At 38.6% G+C, this 27,078-nt stretch overlaps 5 protein-coding genes and 2 pseudogenes across 6 annotated transcripts in view; 4 read left to right on the forward strand and 3 right to left on the reverse strand.

Moving 5' to 3' along the window:
• LOC124336213 (transcription termination factor 2-like) lies at nucleotides 1–25,476 on the reverse strand. 2 transcript variants are annotated; one of them, XM_046789926.1, is made up of 21 exons: nucleotides 25,261–25,476; nucleotides 25,095–25,199; nucleotides 24,861–25,033; nucleotides 24,720–24,800; nucleotides 24,269–24,646; nucleotides 24,063–24,203; nucleotides 23,764–23,885; nucleotides 23,471–23,701; nucleotides 22,745–23,402; nucleotides 22,551–22,665; nucleotides 22,398–22,475; nucleotides 21,255–22,335; nucleotides 21,009–21,187; nucleotides 20,558–20,943; nucleotides 20,204–20,467; nucleotides 20,033–20,127; nucleotides 19,196–19,789; nucleotides 18,807–19,132; nucleotides 18,158–18,707; nucleotides 17,011–18,087; nucleotides 1–351 (listed from the first exon to the last, which is right to left on the reverse strand). In XM_046789926.1, the coding sequence occupies exons 1-9, from the start codon at nucleotides 25,296–25,298 to the stop codon at nucleotides 23,286–23,288; spliced, it is 1,386 nt and encodes a 461-aa protein (XP_046645882.1). In that variant the 5' UTR covers nucleotides 25,299–25,476; the 3' UTR covers nucleotides 1–351; nucleotides 17,011–18,087; nucleotides 18,158–18,707; nucleotides 18,807–19,132; nucleotides 19,196–19,789; nucleotides 20,033–20,127; nucleotides 20,204–20,467; nucleotides 20,558–20,943; nucleotides 21,009–21,187; nucleotides 21,255–22,335; nucleotides 22,398–22,475; nucleotides 22,551–22,665; nucleotides 22,745–23,285. The 2 variants fall into 2 exon arrangements, with proteins under 2 accessions (XP_046645882.1, XP_046645881.1); XM_046789925.1 differs by lacking the exon at nucleotides 1–351 and adding an exon at nucleotides 16,562–16,713 and having other exon boundaries at nucleotides 24,720–25,033.
• Nucleotides 1–27,078, forward strand: part of LOC124336387 (calcium uniporter protein, mitochondrial-like) — an 878,707-nt gene that overhangs the window by 749,898 nt on the left and 101,731 nt on the right. The gene's annotated exons all lie outside the window — the stretch shown is intronic.
• LOC124336054 overlaps nucleotides 1–27,078 on the forward strand; it is a 570,649-nt pseudogene that overhangs the window by 71,893 nt on the left and 471,678 nt on the right.
• On the forward strand, nucleotides 1,471–3,523 carry LOC124336548. The gene is made up of 6 exons (XM_046790398.1): nucleotides 1,471–1,749; nucleotides 1,817–2,138; nucleotides 2,206–2,360; nucleotides 2,430–2,634; nucleotides 2,696–2,947; nucleotides 3,020–3,523. Exons 1-6 carry the CDS (start codon nucleotides 1,552–1,554, stop codon nucleotides 3,493–3,495), a joined length of 1,608 nt encoding a protein of 535 aa, XP_046646354.1. The 5' UTR covers nucleotides 1,471–1,551; the 3' UTR covers nucleotides 3,496–3,523.
• LOC124336696 lies at nucleotides 6,338–8,348 on the reverse strand (annotated as a pseudogene).
• On the forward strand, nucleotides 9,734–11,263 carry LOC124336311. Its single transcript, XM_046790068.1, has 4 exons — nucleotides 9,734–10,087; nucleotides 10,198–10,311; nucleotides 10,383–10,716; nucleotides 10,782–11,263. Exons 1-4 carry the CDS (start codon nucleotides 9,959–9,961, stop codon nucleotides 11,261–11,263), a joined length of 1,059 nt encoding a protein of 352 aa, XP_046646024.1. The 5' UTR covers nucleotides 9,734–9,958.
• On the reverse strand, nucleotides 9,989–16,233 carry LOC124336496. Its single transcript, XM_046790332.1, has 8 exons — nucleotides 16,174–16,233; nucleotides 15,512–15,889; nucleotides 14,933–15,057; nucleotides 14,761–14,887; nucleotides 14,570–14,681; nucleotides 14,278–14,507; nucleotides 13,930–14,208; nucleotides 9,989–10,072 (listed from the first exon to the last, which is right to left on the reverse strand). The coding sequence occupies exons 4-7, from the start codon at nucleotides 14,787–14,789 to the stop codon at nucleotides 14,046–14,048; spliced, it is 534 nt and encodes a 177-aa protein (XP_046646288.1). The 5' UTR covers nucleotides 14,790–14,887; nucleotides 14,933–15,057; nucleotides 15,512–15,889; nucleotides 16,174–16,233; the 3' UTR covers nucleotides 9,989–10,072; nucleotides 13,930–14,045.

Below are 27,078 nucleotides of genomic sequence, written 5' to 3' on the forward strand. Positions count from 1 at the left end.
GATATGAAACTTTTTATAGCACTCACCGTTATATACTCCTCTGTACTAGATCCTTTGACAAGAAAATTGACGTAACACTCTATTGTTAGCTAAATCTTCAATCTACATTCCTCTTAAAATTGGTGAAGGGCAAAACAGAAATGTAAGACGACGTAAAATATTTCGCAATATAACGAAAAATGTAGCCCCACTTACCCAAGTTGTTTTGCTGTTGGTTTTGATCTGTCGGACTAAAAATGGGCGAAAATGGGCAGTTTTCCTGCAGTTTCGAGGTGAGTCCGCAGAGTCATGATAAGCGGGGGCATCATGACAACCGATCATCAGTGGTGGGGGCCTTCACGTATCGAAGAACTGGATAATCGTTTAAAAAAAAAAATTTCTCTCAAAAGGACCTAGATTCAACTAAAACGGAATAATTTGACTATTATAGTTCCGCATCAAGTCGAGTCATCATAAAACAAATATGTTGCTCAAGAATAACAACCAAATCTCGAATCAAAACTGTCAGAAGTTATCTTTTTGGACTCTTTGCACGTTTGCAGGGTAGGCGATTGATAAAACCGCACAAAGCTTAACCTTACTGCAACTTTAATGCCAATGAAAATGATCCGTTCAACTTGCTATTGAGTGAATTAAAAGTTAATGAAACGATTACTAATGGGAAACATGATCGGAGCAAGTGCACTCGTCAATCGACAATTTCAATTCAACTTTTCCTTCACGTCTAGTAAAAACGCGAGTAACAAATCAAATCAATTTGAGTCAATAATTTATATCTGTTAGTTTTTTTTTTTCCTTTACCTGTTCGACCAGTCCCCAGGGTAAACTCCGTTTCAATAAACGGTAGATTATTGTCCAATGTCCATAGCCACGTAGAAAACTTATCTTCTTTCGACAGGGATTATAAGTAAACACAAAGACCCGTTTTCTCAATTTATCACTAACCTTTAAGTTGAACGCAACAACGGGACGAACTATATATAAATTGAAACGCACCTCCAGTTGGAAAATATTGGTTCATTATAACCAATTCCGAACAACTATAAATAATGGCATATTGGTCACTAAACTCACCTTAGTTGTTTTGCTGTTGATTTTCATCTGTTGGACTAAAAACTGACGAAAAACGGGCAGTTTTAATCAGGTGAGTCCGCAGAGTCATGAAAAGCGGCGTCATGACAACCAATCAATCAGTGAGGAGCCATCAGCACGCATCGAAGATAATTAAAGCGGAATAATCGTCGTCCAAAAAAACCTTTAAGAACCTATAGTCCTATAAAGAACCTATAGATTCAATTAAACTCAACGGATAATTGGATTATAATATTGACGTAACTATTGGAGTCATCTTAAAACAAATATAATGCTCAAAAATAAAAACCAAAGTTTGAATGAAAACTAACAATAGTTATCTTTTTTGGACTCCTTGCAAGATAGGCGATTGATAAAACCGCACAAAAGGCATTTAAACTTCAAAGCGCGTTATTCTGTCTATAGTTACGTGTCGCTTTTGTTACACAACTCTATTGGATTAAAGAAAATCGAGGACAAATGGGTCGTTTGACAGTCTTTTGGGGTTTGATGTTGTTGATTTTGAGTTGCGGGGCAATTTGTTCCTCTGCTTTTACCACATTTTCCTTGGAAGATAAACTACAAGAATTAGAATTGAGACTAGAAGCCAAAATTGAAGCTAAAAATGGTCAACTTGAAGAAAAGGTGACACAACTGGAAGCGCAACTTGAGCTAAATGTAAGTCTACTGTTTAGTTTAATTCAGAGTTTCACTGTGGGTAAACACTTTTGCTTTTCTATGACAGAATGAACTAAGACAAGATTTGACATTGAAAGTAATACAATTAGAAGCCAAAAATATCCAACTGGAAGCCAAAATTCAGGACCAAGACAGAATTTTAACTTCCTTATTGGAAGCCGCTGAACATCCGGTTTACACTGATTCAAAATTATTTCCAGTTAAAAAAGAAATTTCAATTCAATCAACTGGAAGGAGCGGAATCCCAAGAACATGCAGAGAACTTCGTGCGGCCGATCCTTCACTTTCATCCGGAATGCACTGGATCGATCCGGACGGACAAGGTGTCGGCGATGATCCAATTTACGTTTACTGCGATATGACATCAGGTGAAATAGTTAAATTTTCAATTAAAGAAAATTATCTTATTTGTTTTTCATCTTTCCATTAAAACAGGATCGACCTCAATTCTACACGATAGTGAATCTTCTTTAAATGTGGGCCACTGCGCTGATGCCGGGTGCTATTCACGCTCCATCAGCTACAATTCGTCAATGGGACAAATCAAAGCTTTGATGGAATTATCCACTGAATGCCACCAGTCGATCAGAGTCAGTTTTAGTTTCATCTGTTTAAATGATTTTCTTTTCTTATTTTCTAATTCTTAATCCTTTTATTAGTACGACTGCAACTATGCCCCATTTGAGTCAAATGACGTCGCTTATTCCTGGTGGAACGACAGAGAAGGAAATTCGCAATACTTTTGGGCCGGAAGTAACACGGACGGAGTTCACACCTGCCAGTGCGGAATTGATGGAAATTGCGTCGATCCTGCGGCGAAATGCAATTGCGATGCTCTTGCACCACTTCAATTAGTCGACGACGGTCTGTTACGGTTCCCACGATTGCATACAATTAAAATGAATAAAATTAATTCCATTTGCAGGTGTCATAACCGACAAAAATTTTCTGCCCGTCACTCGTTTGAATTTCGGACGAACTCAACTGGAAACTTCATCCGGCGTCCACACGCTGGGCCGACTCCTGTGCACCGGATCAGTGACTTTGACTGGACTGCCAAAGTCGTGCCAAGATTTGTGGTTGATTGGCCACACCCTGAACGGATTTTATTCCGTCATGGGATCGGTGAAAATGGAATCGGTTTACTGCGATTTCACTAAACTACCGGACGATGCGGGTAAACTTTTCAAATTTTCACGAATTATTAAGTTGCAATCATCTAATTTATAATTCTTTTATTAATTAAAAGGTTTTGAGAAATGGATCGGATTTGCCGACGTCAAATCGGCGCCCGTCCATTTCTACGTCCAGAGAAATGATTCATTTTCCACAATTGGAAGTGCAATTCCGTTCAATTTGGCGCTGGTGAACGAGGGAAATGCCATGGACTTGGCATCGGGAATATTCACGGCACCGCGACCGGGAATTTATTTTTTCTCTTTCGCGGGCCGGGGGCGCCTTTTATCTTCATCTTATTCTTGGTTTGATTCTAATTTTTATTTGAACGGGAATCTAATCGGGAGGAGTGGTATATCCGAGGGAAACACCCCCATTGATCAATATAATCCGTTGACCCTCCAGTCGACGCTGAAGTTGAAAAAAGGCGATCAACTTTGGGTGACGATTGATTATTTAGGTTCATCCTCGTATTTGTTTGACGACAGTTCCCACTTTACCCATTTCACGGGTTTCATGTTGGAGGAGGAAATTGCCGCGTCCATTTGAGGTTCAATTTAATCGGCGACACGAAACATTTGGGGGAGGGAATTTTTAGGGGGAACAGAAGAGATACATTCGATTCCAATTCATTAACGGGTAGGAATTTCTTTACAAAAATTTTACTGTGGATGTAATTACACTTACTAAATACACTAACCAAGTTTCAAAATTCTATCTGCAAAACTCTAGACGCGACCATCAAAAAACAAATTTTGATTGCCAGATCAACAAAATGCAGGGTGGACAAGAAATGGGAGAAAATTCATTCGCCTCCAATTCGTTTACGGATTAGAATTTCCAGATTATTTTACTACTGATGAATTTGCATATGAATTGTGCACTCGTCCACAAAAATCACATGTGCATCTCTAAAATCAAGGGCAGGGGACTGGAAAAACTAATTTTGATTGCCAGATATAAAAATTATTTTTCACTTTTAAATTTCGCTTAAATAAGCACGAAAACAACACGCCTATGCATTTCGTTAATCTTTAAGGAAGCTTTTCACAATCTTCCAATTTAATCATTTCCTTCTCATGGACGCAGGATAGGAAAAGAATAGGGGAGGAAATTCAATCGACTCCAATTCGTTAAGGGGTGCGAATTTCGTGACGAAAATTTGACTGTGAAAAGAAATAAACATTTTGAATGCAAAAACAAATTTTCAAGTTTCTAACTGTAAAAATGTGGACGGGACAAGTTAAAAATCAATTTTGATTGCCAGATTTTAAAAATGTTGTTTTCTTATCGCAGCTCGAAATAAAATAAAATCAACCACACGAGAACGAAACTCGTTTAGTGTCTACGTTATCTCGTTTTGCTTTGGTAATTGCGTTTCACTTTTGCGGCTTTAATTTTTAAAATTTTACCCTCCACAAACCGCACGAAATGGCGCACCATTTATTCGTTCGCTGTGAAAAACGGCCATTAAAAAAAAGAAATGAAAAACCATTTCATTTCAATCATTTCGCGCGAATCAATTATTCCAATCATCGGCACGTCATCAGTAAAAAAATGGCAATTGAAATTACGCGACAGGTACAAAAAGTTCTTACCTGCTGTCTCCATTTCGATGACTTTCGTGGTGTGGGCTCAGGTGATTGGAATTTTCTGGATCTTATCCATTGCCAGGGTCGTTTATTCACGGACTCTTGTGGGATCAACTGTGATTTATATCCTCTACTAATTACGTCGACTTCAATCTCCACAATCTCACTAGAATCAAACAAATAAATGGTTTCAACTTTGACACAACACTGTGAACTGAGTTGGCAGACTAATTTGTAGCCTAACTACTTCCTAACTTGACGAGATTTAACGAGTTTCAGTTTTGATTTGCACTGCAGACGAACATTTGTGAGAACCGGGAAGTGGCGATGCCAAATTTGTAATGGAAACAAAACGGAAAACAGAAAAAAAAAATGTTTTAAATCTTTTCTTTCTCTTTTTATTGCCAATGTTACAATTTCATTGACCTCCAGCAATTAAAATACTAAGAGATATGACACTCGGACTAACCTAGCAAATTAAAGAAAAAAAACGAATGTTTTATAGTTACGTCAGAGAATGGCATCGCAAGTTCATTTTGTCCTCAATCTTCTTAATATTAATTTCACAAAGCTCAATGCGGATCCCAAGACGAGAACGGCTTGGCAAAGTCTTTAAGTTGAAGTAGAATTATTAACTGCAAACTTATCCGATTCCAAAAGAGAGAAGCGGCGAGAATAAGCGGTGTAGGTAACGGCAGATGTTCTTTCGGCTAATCGGATCAATCCTGCTTGTGGCATCAATCTTTTCTTAAGGAAATCAACATCGATCTTAACTTATTACGGAAACCAAAATTCACACTTCTCTTCCTTGTCCACCTTCTTTCGCCCCCTGGACTGCTATTCGACATGTTACTGCTGTCAAAATCGGAAATTAAGAAATCAATGGCGAAATCAAGGAATTTTTTGCCACATGCCTACTACAGTCATTTTAATTAAAAGATGAACTTTTATACAACACTAAACTGATTTGACATCCTCACTGCATCTGTATCTTTTAGCTTGTTAGCTGTGGCCTAACTTGTGCGTCAGTGCAGTTTGCAATCAGCTGGAAAAATGTTTAGATTATTAACAAAATTGTTAAAGAATTATTGTAAAAAATTAAATATTAATCAATCTAAAAGGATTTATACTTTTTTAAACCTTTAAGACTTTAAAGTATGTTTGTTTACATAACAAATACAATGCGTTTGAATGCTGTACACCTTTTTGTTCATCCAATTCTTTTTGGGTTCTGGACGACGTACCGTGTCCATTGTGACATCGTTTGCTTGGTCGGTATCCAGCGATTGAACCTAAAGATAACATTAGATAGCTATTTCATAACTATTTTGATAAAACGTAATACAAAGCTATAAATTCAACTGTTACCTACATTACGAAACGTTTAGCAGAGCAGAACGGCTGTTGGGTGTAATAGGATTGTGGGCAAGTTTCCGTCTCCTTTTGCAGTTTATCCAAGTCTTTTAAAAGAAATTGGCGGATGTGTTCCAAAAAGCGGAGAAGCAAGTGGAAAAGAAAGAAAAATTAATTTCGAGTATAAAGACGAGGAGAAAAGACGAAAGGAACAAATTCGTCGCTCAAATCAATCGAAAGATACAAATGAAAATGAAATGAGAAGTTCTCAAGCAACAATCCAAGTGCAAAACAGCTGCAATACTATACTAACAATACTATACAACTGCAATACTACAGAGCACTGAATACTATCCAATACTCTAACCCCCATACTCTTACTCGTAAAGGAATATTCTCCGAAATATAAAGAAAAATTGTTATATTATTTTTTACTTTTAAAAATGTCGATTATAAGTTTCCAGGAAGCTGACTGTGGGTTCCATAAATGGTGCGTGCCTTCAAGCACAAGGCACCTGGTTACAATTATTCTATAGGTAACAACGTCGTGTTACATTATTGCCTTTCAACTCCTCCCCCTTTGCAGAAAAGATTTCCAATCAAGATGAATTTGGCGAATTTGGAAAATTAATAAATATTATTCATTACCTTTTCTCCTAGAATAGCAGGCCAGATTCCGTACATCGGTCTCATCGGCATACCGGGAAGAATTTCTGATCCAGGAGCCGAGGGTGTTGGACTGATGCAAATGCCTCCCGTTTCCGTTTGCCACCAAGTGTCGACAACGACGCATTTCTCTTTGCCCACAACTTTGTTGTACCAGTGCCAAGCCTCCACATTGATGGGTTCACCCTGGGAAGAAAATACCGTTGAAACGTGATCACGTTTCGTTATTAGACACTCAATTAGCAATCATACCACAGAACCCAGAGTGCGAAGGGAGCTGAGATCATACTTTTCGACATGTTCGTCGCCGTATTTCAGTAATAATCGAATGGCCGTAGGAGCTGCATACAATTGGTTAATTTTTAGTCGCTGGACAGTCTCCCAATATCGACCTGTTGGGAAAAAGAGAATTACGTAACGTCAAGATTTGAGATCAAATGAATAGTTAAATCGAGACCTGGATTGGGATATGTTGGCGTGCTCTCGAACAAAAGAGTCGTGACTCCGTGGGCCGTACACGACGTAAGAATGGCCCGTGATCCATCCAATGTCAGCCACGCAACCAAAAATGTCTCCTTCTTTGCAATCGAAAACTAAACTATGTGTCAACGACGCATAAAGAAGATAGCCAGCTTGGGAATGAACAATCCCTTTAGGGTTTCCCGTGCTGCCGGATGTGTAGAGCATAAACAGCAAATCATCGCTGTCCAAAACGGCCGGTTCACATTCGCCGCTCTCTTTAACCATCGCCTGACAAAAATTTGCCTTTGGTTAATGTTACACTTAATAGAACAATTAATTATTTTAAACCAACCTCATCGAGATCGACGTCAAGAGGTGATGAAACGACAGGATTTCCTGTTCTTTTGGCTACGAGAATAGTTTTAACAGTCGGACATTTTTCGACCGCTGTCACGACCGTTTTCTTCAATTCAATTAATTTGCCACATCGCACTCCTTGGTCAGTAGTAATTATTATTTTAGCTTCAGCTGTAGTCACAAACAATAGAATATTAATTAAACGATTTAAATAAAGTAAAATGTAAAGAATGGATATACAATACCTCCGAAAGAATTGAAGGAACTCTTGAGGCAATTCTTAACTATTTCCAATTTGCCATATGCTCAATTAGTTCCACCCTGTGCGGGAAGGAGAAAACATTGCCGGGACTCACGGCCTTAAGTCCCTCCCCTCTTCGAGTATAGTATCGTGATCAACGTCAAGGCAAATATTGACCGTATCTGCTATTACATAACTAGACACTGTAAATGTTTATCTCAACAAATTAGTAACTACTTGAAAAATAAATAAAATTATTCAAACTAACTTGGTTTGTGTCACTCTTGAATGGTGAAGTGGATGTAACGAATTCCCATCAATGAAGGCCTGGGATCAAATTATGAGAATACAAGTAAAAAATGCGAAAATACACAACAACAATACATAGGACAGGAAGAGTGCCAACCTACTTCGTCTGCATATTATTTTATGGATGCTAGGACTCTAGGACGCTGTTTTCGTTTACGAATCATTTTTTTTTCTTTTTAAAAAATACCTCAACTTATTTGGCCTTGACGGTTATTCGAGTCAATAATTTATATCTATTTGTTTTTGGTTTTCGGTTTCTTTCCCTGTTGGACCAGTCCGCTGGGTAATCCCCGTTTCAATAAACGATAGATTGTCCATAGCCACGTATACTAAACAAATAATACCAGACCATGAATATGTAGACTGGAATTGGTTTGAGGCATGTCAGATCGATTATTATCATCGTAAGACGGGTGGGACATTGTTGCACGCCGTAGTACTCGAAAGTTGGCTACTGCTGTAATAGACCGGATTATGAGAGACGGCGAACCCTGCTGAACGAAAAAACCTTTTGAATTTAAATTTCTTTTTGCGACACACAGTGGAAGAGATGCGCGAGAGGTTTGGTACCGACGCCAAAGGCTGGCGAGAGAAGAGTTCGCCACCTTGTTCCATCAATTTCTCGAGTTTAAATTCTTTAATTTTTCCTTTTGGCAGTTTAACCGAAACAAAATCGTTGCAAATTCACTGCGAGAGCCAGAGAATAAAATTCCGGCCGTGTATATAAGAATGTATAGGTGAAAAGACGAAATTGATGGAAGATCCCATCTCGGACACAATTGTTTAGTTTTTTTTTGTTTTCGAATTTACGAATATTATATTACGTAAAAAACCGCTGATGAAAAATCAATTCAATTTGAGTCAATAATTGATATCTACAGTAATTGTTTTTATTTTTCCTTTACTTGTTCGAGCAGTCCGCAGGTTAATCCTCGCTTCAATAAACGTTAGATTGTCCAATCCAATGTCCATAGCCACGAGCAAAACAAATAACATCAGACAGTCAAATTTCTAGTCGCTGAATTTATCTTCTTTCGACAGGAATATTATATAAACACAAAGAATCCAACGCAACAATGGGTCAAACTATATAAATTGAAACGCACGTCGAGTTGGAAAATAGTTTCATTATAATTCCGAAAAATTAAAAATTCTTGAAAATGAACGTCGGCACAGACATTTGGGGAATGGAATTTTAAGGAGGGGAGGGAAGATAATTCGTTCGACTCCAATTCATTAAGTAATAAGGAGTAGGACGCACAAACAAATTTTCTATCTGTAAACATGTAGACGTGACAAGAAAAAGACAAAGAATTTCAATTGCCAAATTTACAAAATACGGGTCGAACTAGAAATGGGAGAAAATTCATTCACAACTAATTCGTTAACGGATTAAAATTTTTCAAAAATCTTTTCACGGTTGCTGTGAATGGGTAATATAAACTGGCGTATCTATTTTTTTAAATAAGAGCGGGGGACTTGAAAAACTAATTTTGATTGCCAGTTTTAGCCAATTGGACATTAACTGAGCGGAATCTTTTCTGCCAAAGGATGGAAGAAGATGGAAATGATTTACTGTGACTTTTATTCTAATAAAAATGTACGGCGTATTTTATTTTTTAGTCGCTGGCGAGCGAAGATAAAACTTGAAGTGGAATCATGATCATTTTCAACCCTAAACTAATTTCAGTGCATTCGAGTCAATATTGATTTACATTTGGTTTTATTTTTCTTCTCTTTTCCTCGTTCGACCAGTCCGCACTCCGCAGGGTAATCCCCACTTCAGTACGTAAACGTTAGATTGTCCATAGCCACGTACAAAACAAATAACATCAGACCATGAGACTGACATTTACAAATTCGAATCGAAAACTTGTCTTCTTATTTACAGGGATTATATAAACGTAAAAACCCGTTTATCTCAATTTATCAAGTGTAACCTTTCAGTTACATCCAACAAGGGATCCAACTATATAAATTGAAACGCACGTCCAGTTGGAAAACACAGTCTATAATTCCGACCAACTAAAGAATGGCGCATTTTTCTGTAGCGTCACTCACCCAAGTTGTTTTGTTGTTGGTTTTCATCTGCTGGACGCCGAGTTCGACTGGCGCTGCCTTTTCCTTGGAGGAAGAATTCCTACAACTGAAGGAAAATTATGTAAGAATTAATTTAAATTTATTTTTCATGCGATGCTATAGTTGTCGACTGTCCAATTCAATTCTGTTGTTATTGTCTTATTGTTATGTTATTCAATTTATTGCCAATAGATTCAAATGAAACAAATCGTGAAAAGTTTGGAATCGACAGCGATAGAACAGCAGACAAAAGTGATACAACTGGAGGCCAAAGTGACACAACTGGAGACGCAAGGCGAACTAAATGTAAGTAAACTGTTGTTTAGTTTAATTCAGAGTTTCACTGTGGGTCAACACTTTTGCCTTTTCTATGACAGAATAAACTGAGACAAGATTTGGCATTGAAAGTAACTCAACTAGAAGCCAAAAATGTCCAACTGGAAGTCAAAATTGGAAAACTGGAGGCCAAAGTTGAACAACAAGATTCGCTTTTGACTTCCCTTTTACGAGAGAAAAATGAACGTACAGCAGCAGCAAGTGATTATGTTCCAATTAGCAATAATCAATCGGCTGTTGCCATCAACGGACTGCCGTCTTCGTGCGGGGATCTCAAAATGATGGGCCACATTTGGAGCGGATTTTATTCCGTCATGGGATTGGCGAAAATGGAATCAGTTTACTGCGATTTCTCTAAACTCCCTGACGATGCGGGTAAACGTTTTAGATTCTCACCAATTATTCAGTAGCAATTATCTAATTCTTTAATTGATGAAAAGGTTTTGAGAAATGGATCGGGTACGCCGACGTCAAATCGGCGCCCGTCCATTTCTACGTCCAGAGAAATTCTTCGTTTGACATAACTAACACTCCGATTCCGTTCTCGATGGCGTTGGTGAACGAGGGAAATGCCATGGATTTGGCGTCTGGGATATTCACGGCACCGCGACCGGGAATTTATTTTTTCTCTTTCGCAGGAACGGCGCGTCTTTCTTCTTCATCATCTTATGTTGGGTTTTATTCTCATCTTTATTTGAACGGGAATATAATCGGGTCGAGTTATGATCAAGAGACTTACGCCCCCGTTGATCAAAGGAGTCCGTTGACCCTCCAGTCGACGCTGAATTTGAAAAAAGGCGATCGAGTCTGGGTAACAATTGATTATTCTGGTTCATCCTCGGCTTTGTGGGACAACAGTTTCGACCACTTGACCCATTTCACGGGTTTCATGTTGGAGGAGGAAATTGCGGCGTCCCTTTGAGGTTTCGGGTTCAACATTTAAAATTCACAAAATGAACGTCACACGAAAATTTGGGGAACGGAATTTTAAGGGGGAAGGGAAGATAATGCATTCTACTCTAATTCATTAAGGAATGTCTGGACATTTCTTTACCAAAATTGAATTGTAGATGTAATTACACTTAATGAATACACAAGCCAAGTTTGAAGTTTATAAATGCAAAACTCTAGACGTTACAAACAAAAAACCAATTTTGATTGCCAGATTCACAAAAAACGGAAGGCCTTGCAATGGGAGAAAATTAATTCGCGTCTTAATCAATTACGGATCGGAATTTACAATTATTTTTTTTACGGATGAATTCACATTTCAATTGTGCAGTCGTCCAGAAAAATTCGCGTGTCTATCTCTAAAATTAAGGGTATGGGACTTGAAAAACTAATTTTGATTGCCAGATATAAAAATTGATTTTATTTTCAAATTTTCAAATTTCGCTTGAAATTAAATCGAAAACGAGGCGTCTATACATGTAATTTATCTTTAAGGAAGTTTTCACTATTTCTATTTTATTTAATTCAATTTAAAATATTTCCTTCTCACGGTCGCAGCATGATGAGAAAAAAAGGGGAAGGGGAGGAAATTCGTTCGATTCCAATTCGTGAAGGAGTGGAAATTTCTTGACGAAAAATTAACAGTGTATGCAAATAAATCTTTTTAATACACACACCAATTTTCAATTTTCTACCTGTAAAAATGTTGACGCGACAAGAAGAAAACCAAATTTGATAGCCAAATTTACAATATAGAGGGTGGACTTGGCGGGACTTGGAATGAGAGATTATTCATTCGCGTGTCTAATTCGCTTAAGAAATGGAATTTCAAAATTATTTTTTTTACTGATGAATTCAAATTTCAATTGTGCAATCGTCCAGAAAAAATTCGCGTGTCTATCTCTAAAAATAAGGGCGTGGAAACTTATTTTGATTGATACCAGATTTCCATAAAAAAATTAAAATTTCTCAATTTGTTTTCCTACCGCAGCTCGAAATTAAATAAATCAACCCGGTAATGAAACGCTTACTACGCATCTGGTTCATCATTAGTAAATGTGTTTCACTCCCCCCCCCCCCCCCCCGTTTTAATTGGCAAAATTAATTTTACCTGCGGTATAAAATGGACAGTCGCACGGTGTGATAAAGGCGAACAAACAAACGGTCGTTAAATAACCAAATGTCAGACCTTTGGTCTTACTTAAGTGTTGGTCAACACTTTCAATTTAATGAAACGATTGCTAATTCGAATTGGGGCACGTGATCAGTCGGTAATTCGCAATTGAAATTAAAATTCACGAACTTTTTTCTTGTATTTGTTTGAAGACAGTTGGCACCGGACCCATTTCACGGGTTTCATGTTGGAGGAGGAAATTGCCGCGTCCCTCTGAGGTTCGACATCCAAAATGAACGTCAATCATTTGGGGAAAAGAATTTTAAGGGGGAAAAGAAGATAATTCATTCGACTCCATTTCATTGAGGGATGGGAATTTCTTTACCAAAATTGAACTGTGGATGTAATTACACTTACTAAATACACAAGCCAAGTTTCAAAATTCTATCTGCAAAACTCTAGACGTTAATACAAACAAAAAAAAAACTAAATTGCCAGATTCACAAAAAACGGAAGGCCTTGAAATGGGAGAAAATTCATTCGTCTCTAATTCACTTACGGATTGGAATTTTCAAAAATATTTTTCACATTTCAATTGACCTTTTAGTTGTGCACTCGTCCAGAAAAATTCGTTTTTCTATCTCTAAAAATAAGGACAGGGGACGTGAAAAACTTGATTTGATTGCCAGATATAAAAATTGATTTTATTTTGCTATTTTAAAATTTCGCTTGAAATCATCACGAAAACGATGCAACTAAACATCTCGCTTATTTTTAAAGACGTTTTTCACTATTTTAATTTGATTTAATTAAATTTGATTTATTTTCTTCTCACGGTAGCAGGATGAGAATAATAAGGGAAGGGTAGGTAATTCGATCGACTCCAATTCGTGAAGGAGTGGGAATTTCTTGACGAAAATTGAACAGTGTATGCAACTATGCATTTTTAATGCACACACCAATTTTCAATTTTCTATCTGCAAAAATGTAGACGCGACAAGCCGACAAGTAAAAAAAAAAAACAATTTTGATTGCCAGATTTACTAAATACAGAACTAGAAACTTGGGAGAAAATTCATTCGCTTCTAATTCGATAACGGATTGGAATTTTTTTTAAATTGTTTTCCCATTTACATCTTCATTGTAGTTGTGCATGGCTGAACGAAAATTGACGCGTCTATCTACAAATTCAAGAGCAGGGAACTGAATTTGATTACCCCTCCCCCCCAAAAAACAAACAAACAAACAAACAAATTCAATTTGTTTGCTAAACGCAGATTGAAATCACAAAATCAAAAACAAAAACCGCTTTCATTCCTTAAAAAAAAACTAAACAACGAAATGTTTGGTTTTTAATTTCTAAGAAAAATGTGAATTTCACGATAAATCCCGCAAGAAATGGACGGCCACACCACCGATGTAAAAAAAGACGAAAACTGTCAGTTTCGAAAGACCAAAATGTTGAGAACAACATTTCATTTGAACCAATGTCGTGTCAGTAAATTAAACGATTGCCGACTTACTTTGATGGCGTTTTGGTTGGTCTTGAATGTCAGGTGATGAATCTCCAGGGTCGTCCATTCACGATTTTTTCAGGGTTCAATGGTGATGATTTCACTGATTACGTTGACGTCAATCTCTACAATCTCCATCCCACTAGCATAATCAAACAGTTGAATGGTTTGCACTTAAACATGTGAACTGAGTTGGTAGCCTCACAGTAAAACGCGTCGAACTTTTGGTTTGCACTGCAGACGAAACCAATTGGAAGAAAGAACTTTTCCGAGCAGGCGAGCAAAGTCCTGAAAGAAAATATACAACGTTATTAAAAATAACAGAATCAATGAAATCGCTTCAATTTCAACTCTCACCTCCCAAGTGCTGCGTGAGGAATGGAGCGCTTAGCGTGAGTGTATTTCAGGTAGTTGATGTTGCCCAAAAGCTGCAATTTGTCATCCATAGCGGAAATGATGGTGTCCATCAGGCGGTCGGCGACGAGAGCCACTTGTTGGTTGTAATTGGAATTGCCACTCGAGAGTCGACTGCAACATTGGCGAACTTGGTGAAATGTTTCTGGACGCGGGGAGTCTCCTTGAAGAACCTATTAAAATCAAATGAAAAATACCCGTTCGATATAATTCAACAAATAATGATGTAACTCACTTGATCAAGATGGACCAAGGCATTGCGGCCGCTACTTTCACAGCTCCTTTGGACATCGCGGATCTGGTGGCGGGACAATTTAGTCTGGGGATGAGCCAAATCTTCGGGGTTCCTGAAAATGGATTCATCGTTATAGAAAAGGAGGATTTGTTAAATTATAGAACATTCTATTACAATAAGATACTACTCACTTGAGGGTCTTGGAGACTCCAGCAACCATGGCGGCGATTCCGTTCTTCCAGGCCGTCTGGCTGGCCTCAGCGTTCAAGGATCCTCCCAGCTCCTCTTCAAGATCTTGCTCAAGAATAACACCGAATCCTTTTTGGAAAATTGGAGACGAAAGAGATTTTTCGATGGAAATACCTCGAACATGGCAGGGGTAACTACTAACTCCATGGGGTTGATGGGCACTCCAAGAAGGTTGAGTTGGGCGGTCAACAGTTCTTGGCTGGACAGAGACTGGATGACGACGACGACGACGTGTCTAACTGTAAAAATAAGGGCGGGCGGCGGGGGACTTGAAAAACTCGTTTTGATTGCCAGTTTTACGACAAAAAAAATTTAACAAAACTTATTAAATTAATTTGCCTACCGGAGATTCGTAGCTTGAAATTTAATAAAATAAACACGAGAATGAAACGCATTTCCCTCGTACGTATCTAATTTATCTTTAGTAAATGCGGTTCACTTTTTCGGATTCAATTTACAAAATATTAATTTTTTAATGAAAAAATATGAAATGGACAGATGCGCAACTTATTCGCTAGGTACGAAAAGGACGACAAAGAATAGCAATTGTCGTTTCAAAATGAGGGACCAACATTTTAACTAATAATGTTCTGTTAGTTAACTAAACGATTGCTAATGCAAATTTGGACACCTGATCGATCAACAATTCGAAATTAAAATTACAATTCGCGAAAGAGACAGAAAATTTCTTACCTGCTGCCGGTGCTGCCTTCACTTTGATGAATTTCGTTTGGTATCTCCTTTTCAACCTCGGTGGAATTGGCTCCTCAGGTGATGAAATATTTGTAGTCAGCAGTCATCTTGACAAGTGCCAGAATTTTCTGATTATGACGACGTGAAACTCTCAACAATCTCTCTACAATTTGTCTCAATCAGACAATTGAAAGGAGGTATCACTTTAATAAAACACTGTGAACTGAGTTGGCAACCTCACCATCTGTGGTCTAACTGTATCCTATTTCAACGGATTTCAACGAGAGAATGGAGAGTTGGAGACATTTTGATTTTGCACTGCAGACGAATATTCGTGAGAACCGGGAAGCGGCGATGCCAATTTACAAGTTAAACAAACTGGAAAATAGCAAAAGACACAGTTTTTATTGTGACTACTAATAAACTAAAAACATTAGGTTTTATAGTAGTAAGACGTCAGAAAATTCTATGGTAAAATAATTTTACCTTTATCTTGTTAAGGAGACTATTTGGTACTTGCTACTTGCTAGGTTACAGGAGATAAGGAAACATATTGTAAAAACAAACAAAAGAAAGTTAAAATAGAATGCAGTTGAAAGTTATTTGCAAGTCAAACAACAATTACCTTGTAATTGTGTTGCTTGTCTTTATTTAGATTTTACCTTAACGAGAGCAGAGTTTACTTTGACGATATCATCGACAGTCAATGAGTCAAGGCATTGAGAATAGGCTACTCCGTTGAGGGCAATACCGCAGCATACGCTAGTAATTTCCACAGTCGCTTATGATAAAAAGAGAAAATCACACACACATTTCCGACATTTTCCGACTTTTAACATTCTGCTGTTGGATATGAAACTTTTATGGCTCACCGTTATATACTCCTCTGTACTAGATCCTTTGACAAGATGAGGATTGACGTAACACTCTATTGTTAGCTAAATCTTCCATCTAAATTCGTCTTAAAATTGGTGAAGGGCAAAAGAGAAATGTAAGATGCCGTAAAATATTTCGCAATATAACGAAATATGTAGCCTCACTTACGGTAACCAAGTTGTTTTGCTGTTGGTTTTGATCTGTTGGACTAAAAATTGACGAAAATGGGCAGTTTTCCTGCAGTTTCAGGTGAGTCCACAGAGTCATGATAAGCGGGGGCATCATGACAACCGATGATCAGTGGGGAGCCATCACGTATCGAAGAACTGGATAAAGCAGAATCGTTTAAAAAAATTATTTCTCTCAAAAGGACCTAGATTCAACTAAACTTAACAGTATAATTCGACTATAATTCCGTATCATCTCGAGTCATCATAAAACAAATATGTTGCTCAAGAATAAAAATCAAATCTCGAATCAAAACTGTCAGTAGTTAACTTTTTGGACTCTTAGCAGGATAGGCGATTGATAAAAACACACAAAACTTAAACTTACTGCAACTTTAATGCCAATTAAAATGGTCCGTTCAACTTGCTATCGAGTTAATTACGCTATTGAGTTACCTACGCTTGTGGTCTGTTGGACAAATTGTTGACTTTGGATCCTTCGAAGCGAGCGGATGCCGATGCCGCCCGGAACCACACATTTTTCAGAAGCGACCCTATGCCTTGCAATCTATCCAAGATGCTTAGCCAACATGATCAAAGTATTAACACTCACCCCTTCCTTCTCATTTATAATCAGCACTTTATTGATAGCCACAATTTTCTTGTTTTCTTTGTGGCGCGCTTTAAACACTTCCCCAAAGGTGCCCTGTCCAATTTTGGCCAATATTTCGTACTTGTTTACGTCGTCACAGGACGGAGATTTGAGTTCTTCGAGAAGTTTTTCTCGGTTCATAGAAGTAATAGTGGACATGTTCTTGGGAGATTTGTTGGGATGATTTCCCACACTGAAATCTGCTGAAATCCACCAGTTCAAAGAATAGAGTACACCAAGCAATTGGTAATAGAGAAAGATGCACTTAAAGTAAAAAAGGGAACAAGTTTTTTTTAGCAACAAATAACAAATAAGAATAACAACAATAATGGGCTGGGGGCTATCGAAGTAGAAACTCGTGGGATAAGGCTAAACAGCAACTTCGTCAACATGGTGAAGTTTGCAATGTCATCTTCAATTCAGAGCTCTGTTCAATTGAATTTTCAACGTACTCGTTTAATGGGGTCACACATATACTTAGTAATCCTAAGTCAATTAATTCAAAATTAAATGTAGAATAAAAAATGTTTCGTTTTTATCGCCTTGTGCTAAAGAAGGCTTGGATGCCTGTTCAAATCCTGACTCAAAATCACACAACTGAAAGAGCAAAGAGATAGTCCGATTTGGAACATATACTGCCACCAGTTATTGAGGCCACTTCTGTAACAGAAAGATTAATAGAATAGGTCTCGAAACCGCTCCTGGAAAAAGCCTCCACCGGAAATACATGGTGTACTTCCAAGATCGTTGTAGTTGGATTTATGATGTCACTCGGAGAATGGAAAGGAACCAATACTTGCGGATTTCCAGATTCATGACGTGCAACTTTTTGAATTGTCTGGATCTATTGAACTTTGAATTGTCGGGCTTGTGGCGGTAGCCTAGAAAGATGTAAAACTTTCATGAAAAAATAAGAACACATTTATCAAGGAAAATTATCCGAATTATTACCTGTACATTAATTTGAAGGATTTTCTTCTTTATTTTCCTTGTTTTTCAAATGAGTTTGATGCAACAGAGAGATTTTCAGTTGATGGTCCACTTGAAGAGGAAGGTTCAAGGGTATAGCGATTGAAGCGACCCGATTGAAGGGTATAGCGGGCGTGGTTTTGACAGGCGTATTGTCTTCATTGGATTCCGCTATCGCCGGAGATGAAACTACTGGAATTGATTTAGCAGCAGACGGAGGCCTTGGTAAGGAAGACTTCAGTTGGGAAGAGTTTGACTGAATTTTAGCTTTGACGGGGTCAACACTGAGGATGTCTTGCTGTAGCTTTTGTCGAATAGCTGTCATACGAGTGGGGGGCTGAGCTGAAGCAACTAGAGCGGATTCTGAATTCTGAGTTTCTTGAATTCTGATGCTTTCCGATTCTGCATCACTTTGGGCAAACTGCTTTCTTTTCCGGCAATGAAGCATTAAAACTTGGAGGGTCCACAGGACGCGGAGCTCGGAACACCACAACGCCTAATATAAAATCTGACTTGCGGTTTTCCCGAAAAGCTATTAAATAGGAAATGTGAAGAAGAAAATAGAAAGTAGAGAATGAAAAAGTGTCTTGATTTTTTCATATATTGATAAAGATTTGTTAAAACTACTTACATTTTTTAATAAACGAGGTCAACTCCGAAGGTATGGGACTCGCTTTGCCCAATGGGAGGACATAAAGGTCTTTGAAAATCCAAGGAAGTTTTGAATCTGGAGCGTCAGCAATAACGACAAACCAGTTCATGCCGTTTAATTCATCGTAGAAGAATTTGTAACCTACCATTTCAGCATTGGTAGATGGAGTTAATTGGAAAACACAAATTCTTTCATGGGGCGATTCGCTCACTCTCTGCAAGTAAGTCCAAATTTTTTCGGGTTCGACAGTGCACTCTCATTGATTTGGGCATTTCCATGTCAGCAAGAACAAAAGGGGCGTTGACCTAGGAAATAAAAAACAAATATCAAGTTGCTATTGTGTTAAATTATTCTATTTAAAAACTTACTTCCAATTTTTTCATGCCGGATTTGAAATTCTGACGTCCATGAATTATTGTCCCATTTCAAAGAAGTGATTCATTCTTGGTTGTTTGTCATGAAATTAGCATCATTCCCCTTTCCTGCTCCAGGATCATTCCATTCATCCATTTGAGGGATGTTCGTCGTTAATCAAGCGTTTGAAACTGAACCACGTTTACTGACATCACCTGCTACTCCCTAAATATCTTCACCAGATTTCACAATTGCAATTGGTCCAGATCGGGAAATTGTAGAATGATTGTTGGGAACACGAACAGGATTAGACCCAGAAGGAAGATTATCCCAGCTATCAGCTACCGCTTACTATAGTTCACAATACAAATTTAACAGGCTTAAATCACCTATGGCTTCGGTTGGGGTACATGGTCTTTCCACATGGCTTATTGCGACGTCAATGATTAACGTTCTTTTCCCACTTCAACTGGATGCTCAAGTTTCTAGTCACGTCGTCGGAATCTTGAAAGTAAAACGGGCAACAAAATGGCGGAATTCCAATGTTAAGGCTAGTATCGTTTCGCCTGGGCGGTTGAAAAAGATCCAGGATACCACTCGAGAATAATCTGTAACGAATAATAAAGCAGTGGAACTATTTAATTTGTCGGCTAGCAAAAGAAAGTAATAGTAACTAATCTTGGCCATCGCAAAAAGCCTGTCCCACCCTGATGGTTCTACTACAAAACGCAGCGATGAAGAGCCAGCACAAGAGGTGACAAGAGCAAGAACAAGAATCGCACCACTGCATTTCCGACATCCGCGTCATCATTTTAAGGTGGCATTTAATGAATAGTGAAAGAAACTATTACATGACGGCGCCCCTGTCACTCAACGACCGCAAAACACCACACCCGTCGGGGGCACCAAATCCAAAGTAAATGAGCTCCCTCGCCAATTTCACCACCTAAATTATTTGAAAAAAGCCCGCCGGCGTGTTAGACGCCATCTACGAGTCAAATTTAAAACAACGTAAAACTGACTTCGAAGTTCAAACGCGAGTTTTTGTTTTGATCTTGCACTGGTAAGATGGTCGAGCTGAATTTCTGGTGAACGACCAGTTCTCGTGCTCCGGCAGTTTGTTGTCGTAATCTTCGATAGAAAGTCGTTTGGGGATCTCGGACCACAGGCGGGCGTATTTGACAGGCGTGACTGGCTCTTTCGGGTCGCGGTTAACGTGCATGTGGAACAACAATCGACAAAACGAAGCTCGCAATTCGTAGGACAATTCTTTGTTGGCCATCGTTCTGTGCAGAGAGATAAACACGTTTCTCCATCAATTATTGATTAAAAAAGAAAAGGGAAATCCAAGAGAGAAAGTGCTGAACGCCGCATACTTGCGAGGTCGATGCCGAGATGCTTCCAGAGTCGATTGATGGCCAGATATTGGCGATCCATTCCTATGTTGCTGAATAAATCCAATTGGTATTTGTAGTAGTCCAAAATAGTCTGCTCCTCCACACCGCCTCCTCGAGCTCTCAGGGCCAAATCGGCCAACTTTCTCGTCGTCTGGTGACGGCCCAAAATGAGAAAGATATCGTCGTCTTCGTAATTGAAACTGTCTGGATCCATCTCCATTTCCTGCGGTGTCAACAACATCCTCGTGTCCAAGAGAATGTCAGCGTTTTCCGGACTCTGAACAATTATACATATGAGCTCTTGAGTGACGGGAATGGCCACTTTTTTTGTTAGGTACAAATCAGACAGATAATCAAGGAACCGCCTGAATAAAATAAAATTGATGGATTATGAACTTTTAGCCCCACAAAAGATTTCAGTTCAATTTACCATTCCCATTGGGGCATGTTTTTGCAAACGAGTCCGACGAACGTTTCAATCTCGGCCGTGGTAATGTGCTTTTTCAGTAATTTGCGCTAGTTGTGAAGCAGAGCCGCGATGGTATCCTCGGCTAGAATGTCGAAGCCGATTTACTTCTGCATGAAGCCAAAGTGTTTGGCGATGTATTCCTAAAAAGGAAAGTGTCAATAACATTTGCACAACCACCACAAATAAAATAAAGGCAATTTAGTATACCTGTTTTTTTTACGATAATCCTGGAAACTAAGCCGGAAGATGCGGTAGCAGAAACGGAAGATGTACTTGTTGGGCGCGTTTTTAGGATCTTGAAGCTCGTCTAGTTCTAGTCGAAGCCAGGGGACTTAACCGTCTTTGCTGGGTTCCAGGAATGGCGTCTGCAAGATCTTAAACAGTTGCTTCAAGATGGGCTGTTCTCTGAGCAACTTTTGACGGTCGCGATTGATGACACGTCACTAGCAGTTCCAGGGAATCCGATTTGTTCTCATCGGCTTCTCCGTTGGCGATAAGTAGATAATGTCCTGCAGCACACTGGTGACGCTCGTTCTGCTAGATGGTTTCCTTCTCAAGACGGGCACACACCCCGACCAATACTTTACAGGCGTCATTGGTAAAATCCAAGCAACAGACTTCAATGGCCGGTACTAGAACCAAAGCAAAGGCCTCTTATTCTTCCATAATGATGGCGCTGCCTACTTTTGACATGACGAGCTTCTCCTCATTTTTTTCGATGGGAATGGCGGTACTGTGGACCCAGGTGTTGGTGCACAAGTGCCTGAGATAGAGAAATGATGATTGTGGTACCAGCGAGTCGGCACGGGTCAGAGTCGTCGGGTCTAGTTCGTAAATGGAGGCAATTTCGTTGGCGTGAAGTACGGGCACTAGAAACTGGGTCGTTGTTCGAGTCTCGTAATTTGCTACTCATTCCGTCCACCGTCGTGTCGTCATCCACTTCGGCCGCCAAGTACTGACCCAAAGTCAAATTCTTGAAACGGAAGAGGGAATTCCAATGACGGCACGGGTCGTGTTGCACAACTTCCACCTCCCAAAGGGCTTTGCAGGACGTGACGGATGTTGGTTCTTCTCCTTCTTACGACATTTCTGTGCCTTCTTCTGTAAAAGCAGACAGGTAGAAAACTGCGTCGCTATTTTTGTGGCTCTGAAACCTTTTCTTTCTTCTTCCATACTGAACATTTAAACTACCACCTTCAAAAGTACATGAAGGGTTGCACTGCGCTGTACACTTCCCTTCAAACTTCAATCCAATAGAAACTCCACAAAAACAGGATTCCAATGTTCTCTAATATTTCACAACAGACGAATTAATTCAAATAAGTTCTGAAGGAAGAAGTTAACACCAACCTGTCTTGAAACCAAATTCGGAAAGCTTCCATGGTGTTCTATTTTTTTAAATGAGAGAAAGTTTCTCTGCAAACATTTCTGTTCCCGATTCAATTATTCAAAGTCAATTAACATTCCTTGTTTCCAAAATCTAGAACTTCAAATGAATGTTACCTCTGGATAAAACCATCACACCTGTTTCTCAAGTTTATAGCACACAAGTTTGATGAAGCTATCATCTGCATGTTCTTGTTCTCATGACACCCATATTTCTTTATAGTTAAGAAGCCTGCAAAATAAATGCTGTTCAGTTGATTCTGAAGGGAAATGTGCATAGATGAAATTATGTTACTCTGAATCTTACTCACCAAGCGTCCAAATCGTTGATAAATTACCGGAGCAGACATCGTATTTAAAAATGTTAGTGTTACGCATTAATGAAGCAACTAAAGTCTTCTTAATTATTTATTTTAACTAACCAGCTCACACAAAATAGATACCTAATAACAAACAACTTTCGCAACTTGAATTTTTAAAATCATCTCTGAAGAGAACTAGAGAACACGAGCAGACGTGAAAAAGATGGACAGCTTGTAAGCAATGGGAGTTGCCAGTTTTCTTATTTAAATCTTTATATCAGCATTTTATCGATTTGAAATTTTGAATATTTGATCCATGATGCATGGTGTAATGTTTGATCATAGTAAAAGATATTTCTACTATGAAGATGACTACTATGATTTGATATTATCAATTTTATTTCAAAAATTAAATTTCTTCTATCGTGCAGAACTGCAGTCAACAATTAAACGAACGGTTAGTTTTTTAAATATAGAAATATAACAATGTGCACATTTCTACTTTTCTAATAATGAATAGAGTAAATAATTTTATCAATGCAAGGGGTTGTTAGGGAGAAATAAATTCAAAATCGGAAAGTATCGGACCCTGACGAATAAGTAGCGAATCATGAAGGGCCTTCCTTAGTTTCCATCCATCCGGTTCGTCAACCCAATAGTTCCAAATCTGAAAAAGAATTGGACTAGCGATAAAATCGGTGGGTTAAATACACTTTAAAAATACAAAACAAGTACCGCCACGTCGTTTAAAGGAGCTGCTTGCAGAAAGCGGAGGTAAGAAAATAAATATCGGCTCGGAACTGGAGTGGGTGTAATCGACCAACGCCGGTGACCACGAAGCATGCAGACCTGTTCTGAAATTTCTGATACAGGATCCATGATCGCGAATGCATCATCTAGAATTATCCGCGCAAATTCCATCTGAAACAATTTGGAGACATCAAAAGAAGCTTCCTCTTCAACAACCTTTAAAAAAAAAAAAAACAATTAATTCGGAAAGAAATAAACTTACATTATCACATTATTACCTTGTACGTTGTTATGACAACATCGTATTTAGCTAAATCAAATTCTTGACGACTATCACCATGGAAGTGTTTAATCGAGAGTCCGTCTTCACAATGGATTTGGATCATTTTTCTCCAATTCCCTGAAAAATAATTTCTACATTAATGTCGAAATTGAAATTCCCGCACGGCACAAAATAAATTCTAAAGCAAAACAATCCCATAGAGCCCCCCCCCTCCTTCTCAAGAAACACATAAAAACACACAAAAGAAAATCCCAACATACCATGTTTTAAGGGGAAACAGTAAGAATCACTTACTGAAATTTTGGGAGCAGACAATAAGGGTGCCCGTAGTAGAAAACTTTTCATTTGAAATGGTTGGCGTATTTTCCTTGTGATGTAGTAGCAGGGATGCAAGGATTTTCTCTTTGTTGAAGCCCAAGTACGCGAATAATCCGCCTATATGAAGAGAACAATTCAAATGAAACTTTTTTTTCCAGACACAAGAAATATAACGAACTCACCGGCAGGATCCTCCGACTCACGCCACAATAAAGACCTTAAACACCAACCCTCATATGGTAACAGAGGATGGACCAGATTCGTTGGGGTAGCTTCCATTTCGGTTCTCAATGGTGTACGAGATAGAATATTTCTAAGCGACTTGACGTGAAAATCAAAATCATTCTCGCCGGAAATTGAAGAGGCCGAGGAGGACGACGAACTAGACGATGACGACGAACTAGACGATGACGACGAACTAGACGACGACGACGAACTAGACGATGACGACGAACTAGACGTGGACGACGAAGACCATGTCGAAGCAATCTTTCGCCAAGCAGCTTCGAAATCTCTTGACTGAAAGTCGTACGAGTCTTCGAACGTTTGCCAATTTTCGTCTACAAGAAAGTAAAGAAAACGACGATGAAAGTAATAGGAGAAAAAATCTCAAAACTAAGATTATAGGTATACCTATGTACCCTTCAGCATTCAAATCCCCCAACAGAATATCGGGCTTTGGGTTCTCTGAACTGGGACCTTCACATGCAAACTCTACAAATTCATCTTCAGTTGAAGCATTCTCAGACAAAAGTCCCTCATGGGCAAGCAAACCTCCAAAACTTGAAGAGCTTTGTTCCCAGAGCTCACTTTCCGATCCACTCTCCAACAACAGTCCCCCATTGGCAAGCAAATCCCAAACACTTGAAGAGCTTTGTTCAATCAGCTCACTTTCCGATCCAGGCACAGCAGCTAATTCAGAATTATCAGCATCGGTCACAATTTTCCTATGGTTAAAATCAATACATTTATTCAACAGGTGAATTTAAATCCTGAAATTCTAGTTACAATATGTGAAGCTGGGTTCCGCTAGAACATCTTTGGCCACACAGCTCACTTTCCGATCTGGGCACAGCAGCTGATTCAGAATTATCAGCATCTGTCACAATTTTCCTATGGACAAAACAACTACATTTATTCAGCAGGTGAATATTGATCCTGTAATTCAACTTACAAAATGTGTACATTCTGGTTTCCACCAAAGGAATCCATTGCTTCCTACTTCTGAGCAAGAAGTTATAATTTGAACCAATAAACTTTTTAGTTTCTGTGCAAAAGGTTATAACCCGAACCGATAAACTAAGAAAACAAGATTCAAAAACTTTCCGATTGTGGGATTTCAAAAATCAGTTAGCACTGCTCGCGATTGGCGACTGATGCCCATGAGCAATTCGTGAGGACTGAGGAATGGTGTCGTGCTCCCCATACATCATCATGTCTGACTTGTTGTGCTGCCTCTAGTGGCCGCCGATGCATTAAGCCGTTTTACTCAATTTGAAATTTGAAGGTGAAATTTTACGTAAATCATTTATTTTCTAAAAAGAATTAATGATTCACAAGTAATACATCAATAAGTTTCACAGTTTTTGCCACTTGTGGACCTGCATGTATCTACTATCTAGCTTAATAAAGATGAAGTCAGATGAGCATCGTGATCTTTGAATATGGCGTTACTTTAATTGTCATTATCAATTTATATCGGAGATTACCCGAATAACGGAATATACGGACAAGATATATGTGAACTGAACGAATAAGTAATCGTTGAGAGGCGTTAAGAGGAAATTTGTATTTCTTGTTCTCTTTAATTAACAAAGAAGGTTATAGTTAATTTGTGTTTGGTAGTTGGTACCATATTGAAATTTTGAAAACCACAATTTATAAGCTTCCCATAGACACATAGAGTTCCAAAGTAGGCCTATATTCACTGTATTCATATTTGGAAGAAAAATATAGCTACATACATGAACAAATAGGAAAGGTGGATATTTCACACTGCTTTCTCTCTCCCTCTGTCCCTCCGAAGAATGGAAAGGAACCAATACTTGCGGATTTCCAGATTAATGACGTACTGTTGAACTATCTAGATGTACTGAACTTTGAATTTTCAGACTAGTGGTAGCCTAGAAAGATGAAGAACTTTCATGAAAAAATAAAAAAGATTCACAAATTTATCAAAGGAACTATCCGAATTATTAGACTATAAATAAGACATTAATTTGAAGGGGAAATTCGGGATGCTCATTGGCTGTGCCAAATGGATTAGTTAAGATCTTGATTCTGATGGTGTGCATGAGGAATGGTTTAATTTTCTTCTTTGTTTTCTTGTATTCAAGGGGAATTTGATGCAACAGAAATTTTCAGCGTTTCCAGCAGGGGCTGGATGGCAGATTTTTCAAATTTTCACAAGCAAACGGCGCAGCAGACTGGATGGCCTTAGCTTGTAAAAAAAAAAGAATTTAAAAGGTTACTTTTAATGTCTCCAAAAACACGACCATGCCATGTACGATTCAATATCAAACTTCTTCAACTTCACAGCATGATTCTGGTCTAGTTCGGCGAAAAAGGACGGAACACAATTTCCATCTAATTCGAAAAAGGACGGAACACAATTTCTATCTTCCATCTAATTGCATTTAAGGAGCAACCATGGTTGGTTGCTTCGTTAGTAATTAGTTTTTTGCAAGAATTTTTCAAATTTCATAATCAGAAGCAACTGCTTGGAAATACTTCACGATTTTTGCTGTCTTTCTTTTCCGGGTTTGACTGAATGAGTACAACCAAATGCTTGTCCCAATCCAACATGAAGCTGAAATTTCTTAATACGTGGATGAAGACTTGAAGTCTATCAATGTTGAAATTTCTATTGAACCTACAAGTTCTTCAGCACTTCGCCTATTCCCTGATTTTCCCACTCACAGCATTCCACATCAAAAGGTTCTTCACTTTTAGCCATTTCGAGAAAAGACGAACAGATGTGTTCCCCTCCGAA

The sequence above is a fragment of the Daphnia pulicaria genome, chromosome 4 (genome assembly GCF_021234035.1).
Source record: "Daphnia pulicaria isolate SC F1-1A chromosome 4, SC_F0-13Bv2, whole genome shotgun sequence".
In the NCBI taxonomy this organism is placed as follows: domain Eukaryota; kingdom Metazoa; phylum Arthropoda; class Branchiopoda; order Diplostraca; family Daphniidae; genus Daphnia; species Daphnia pulicaria.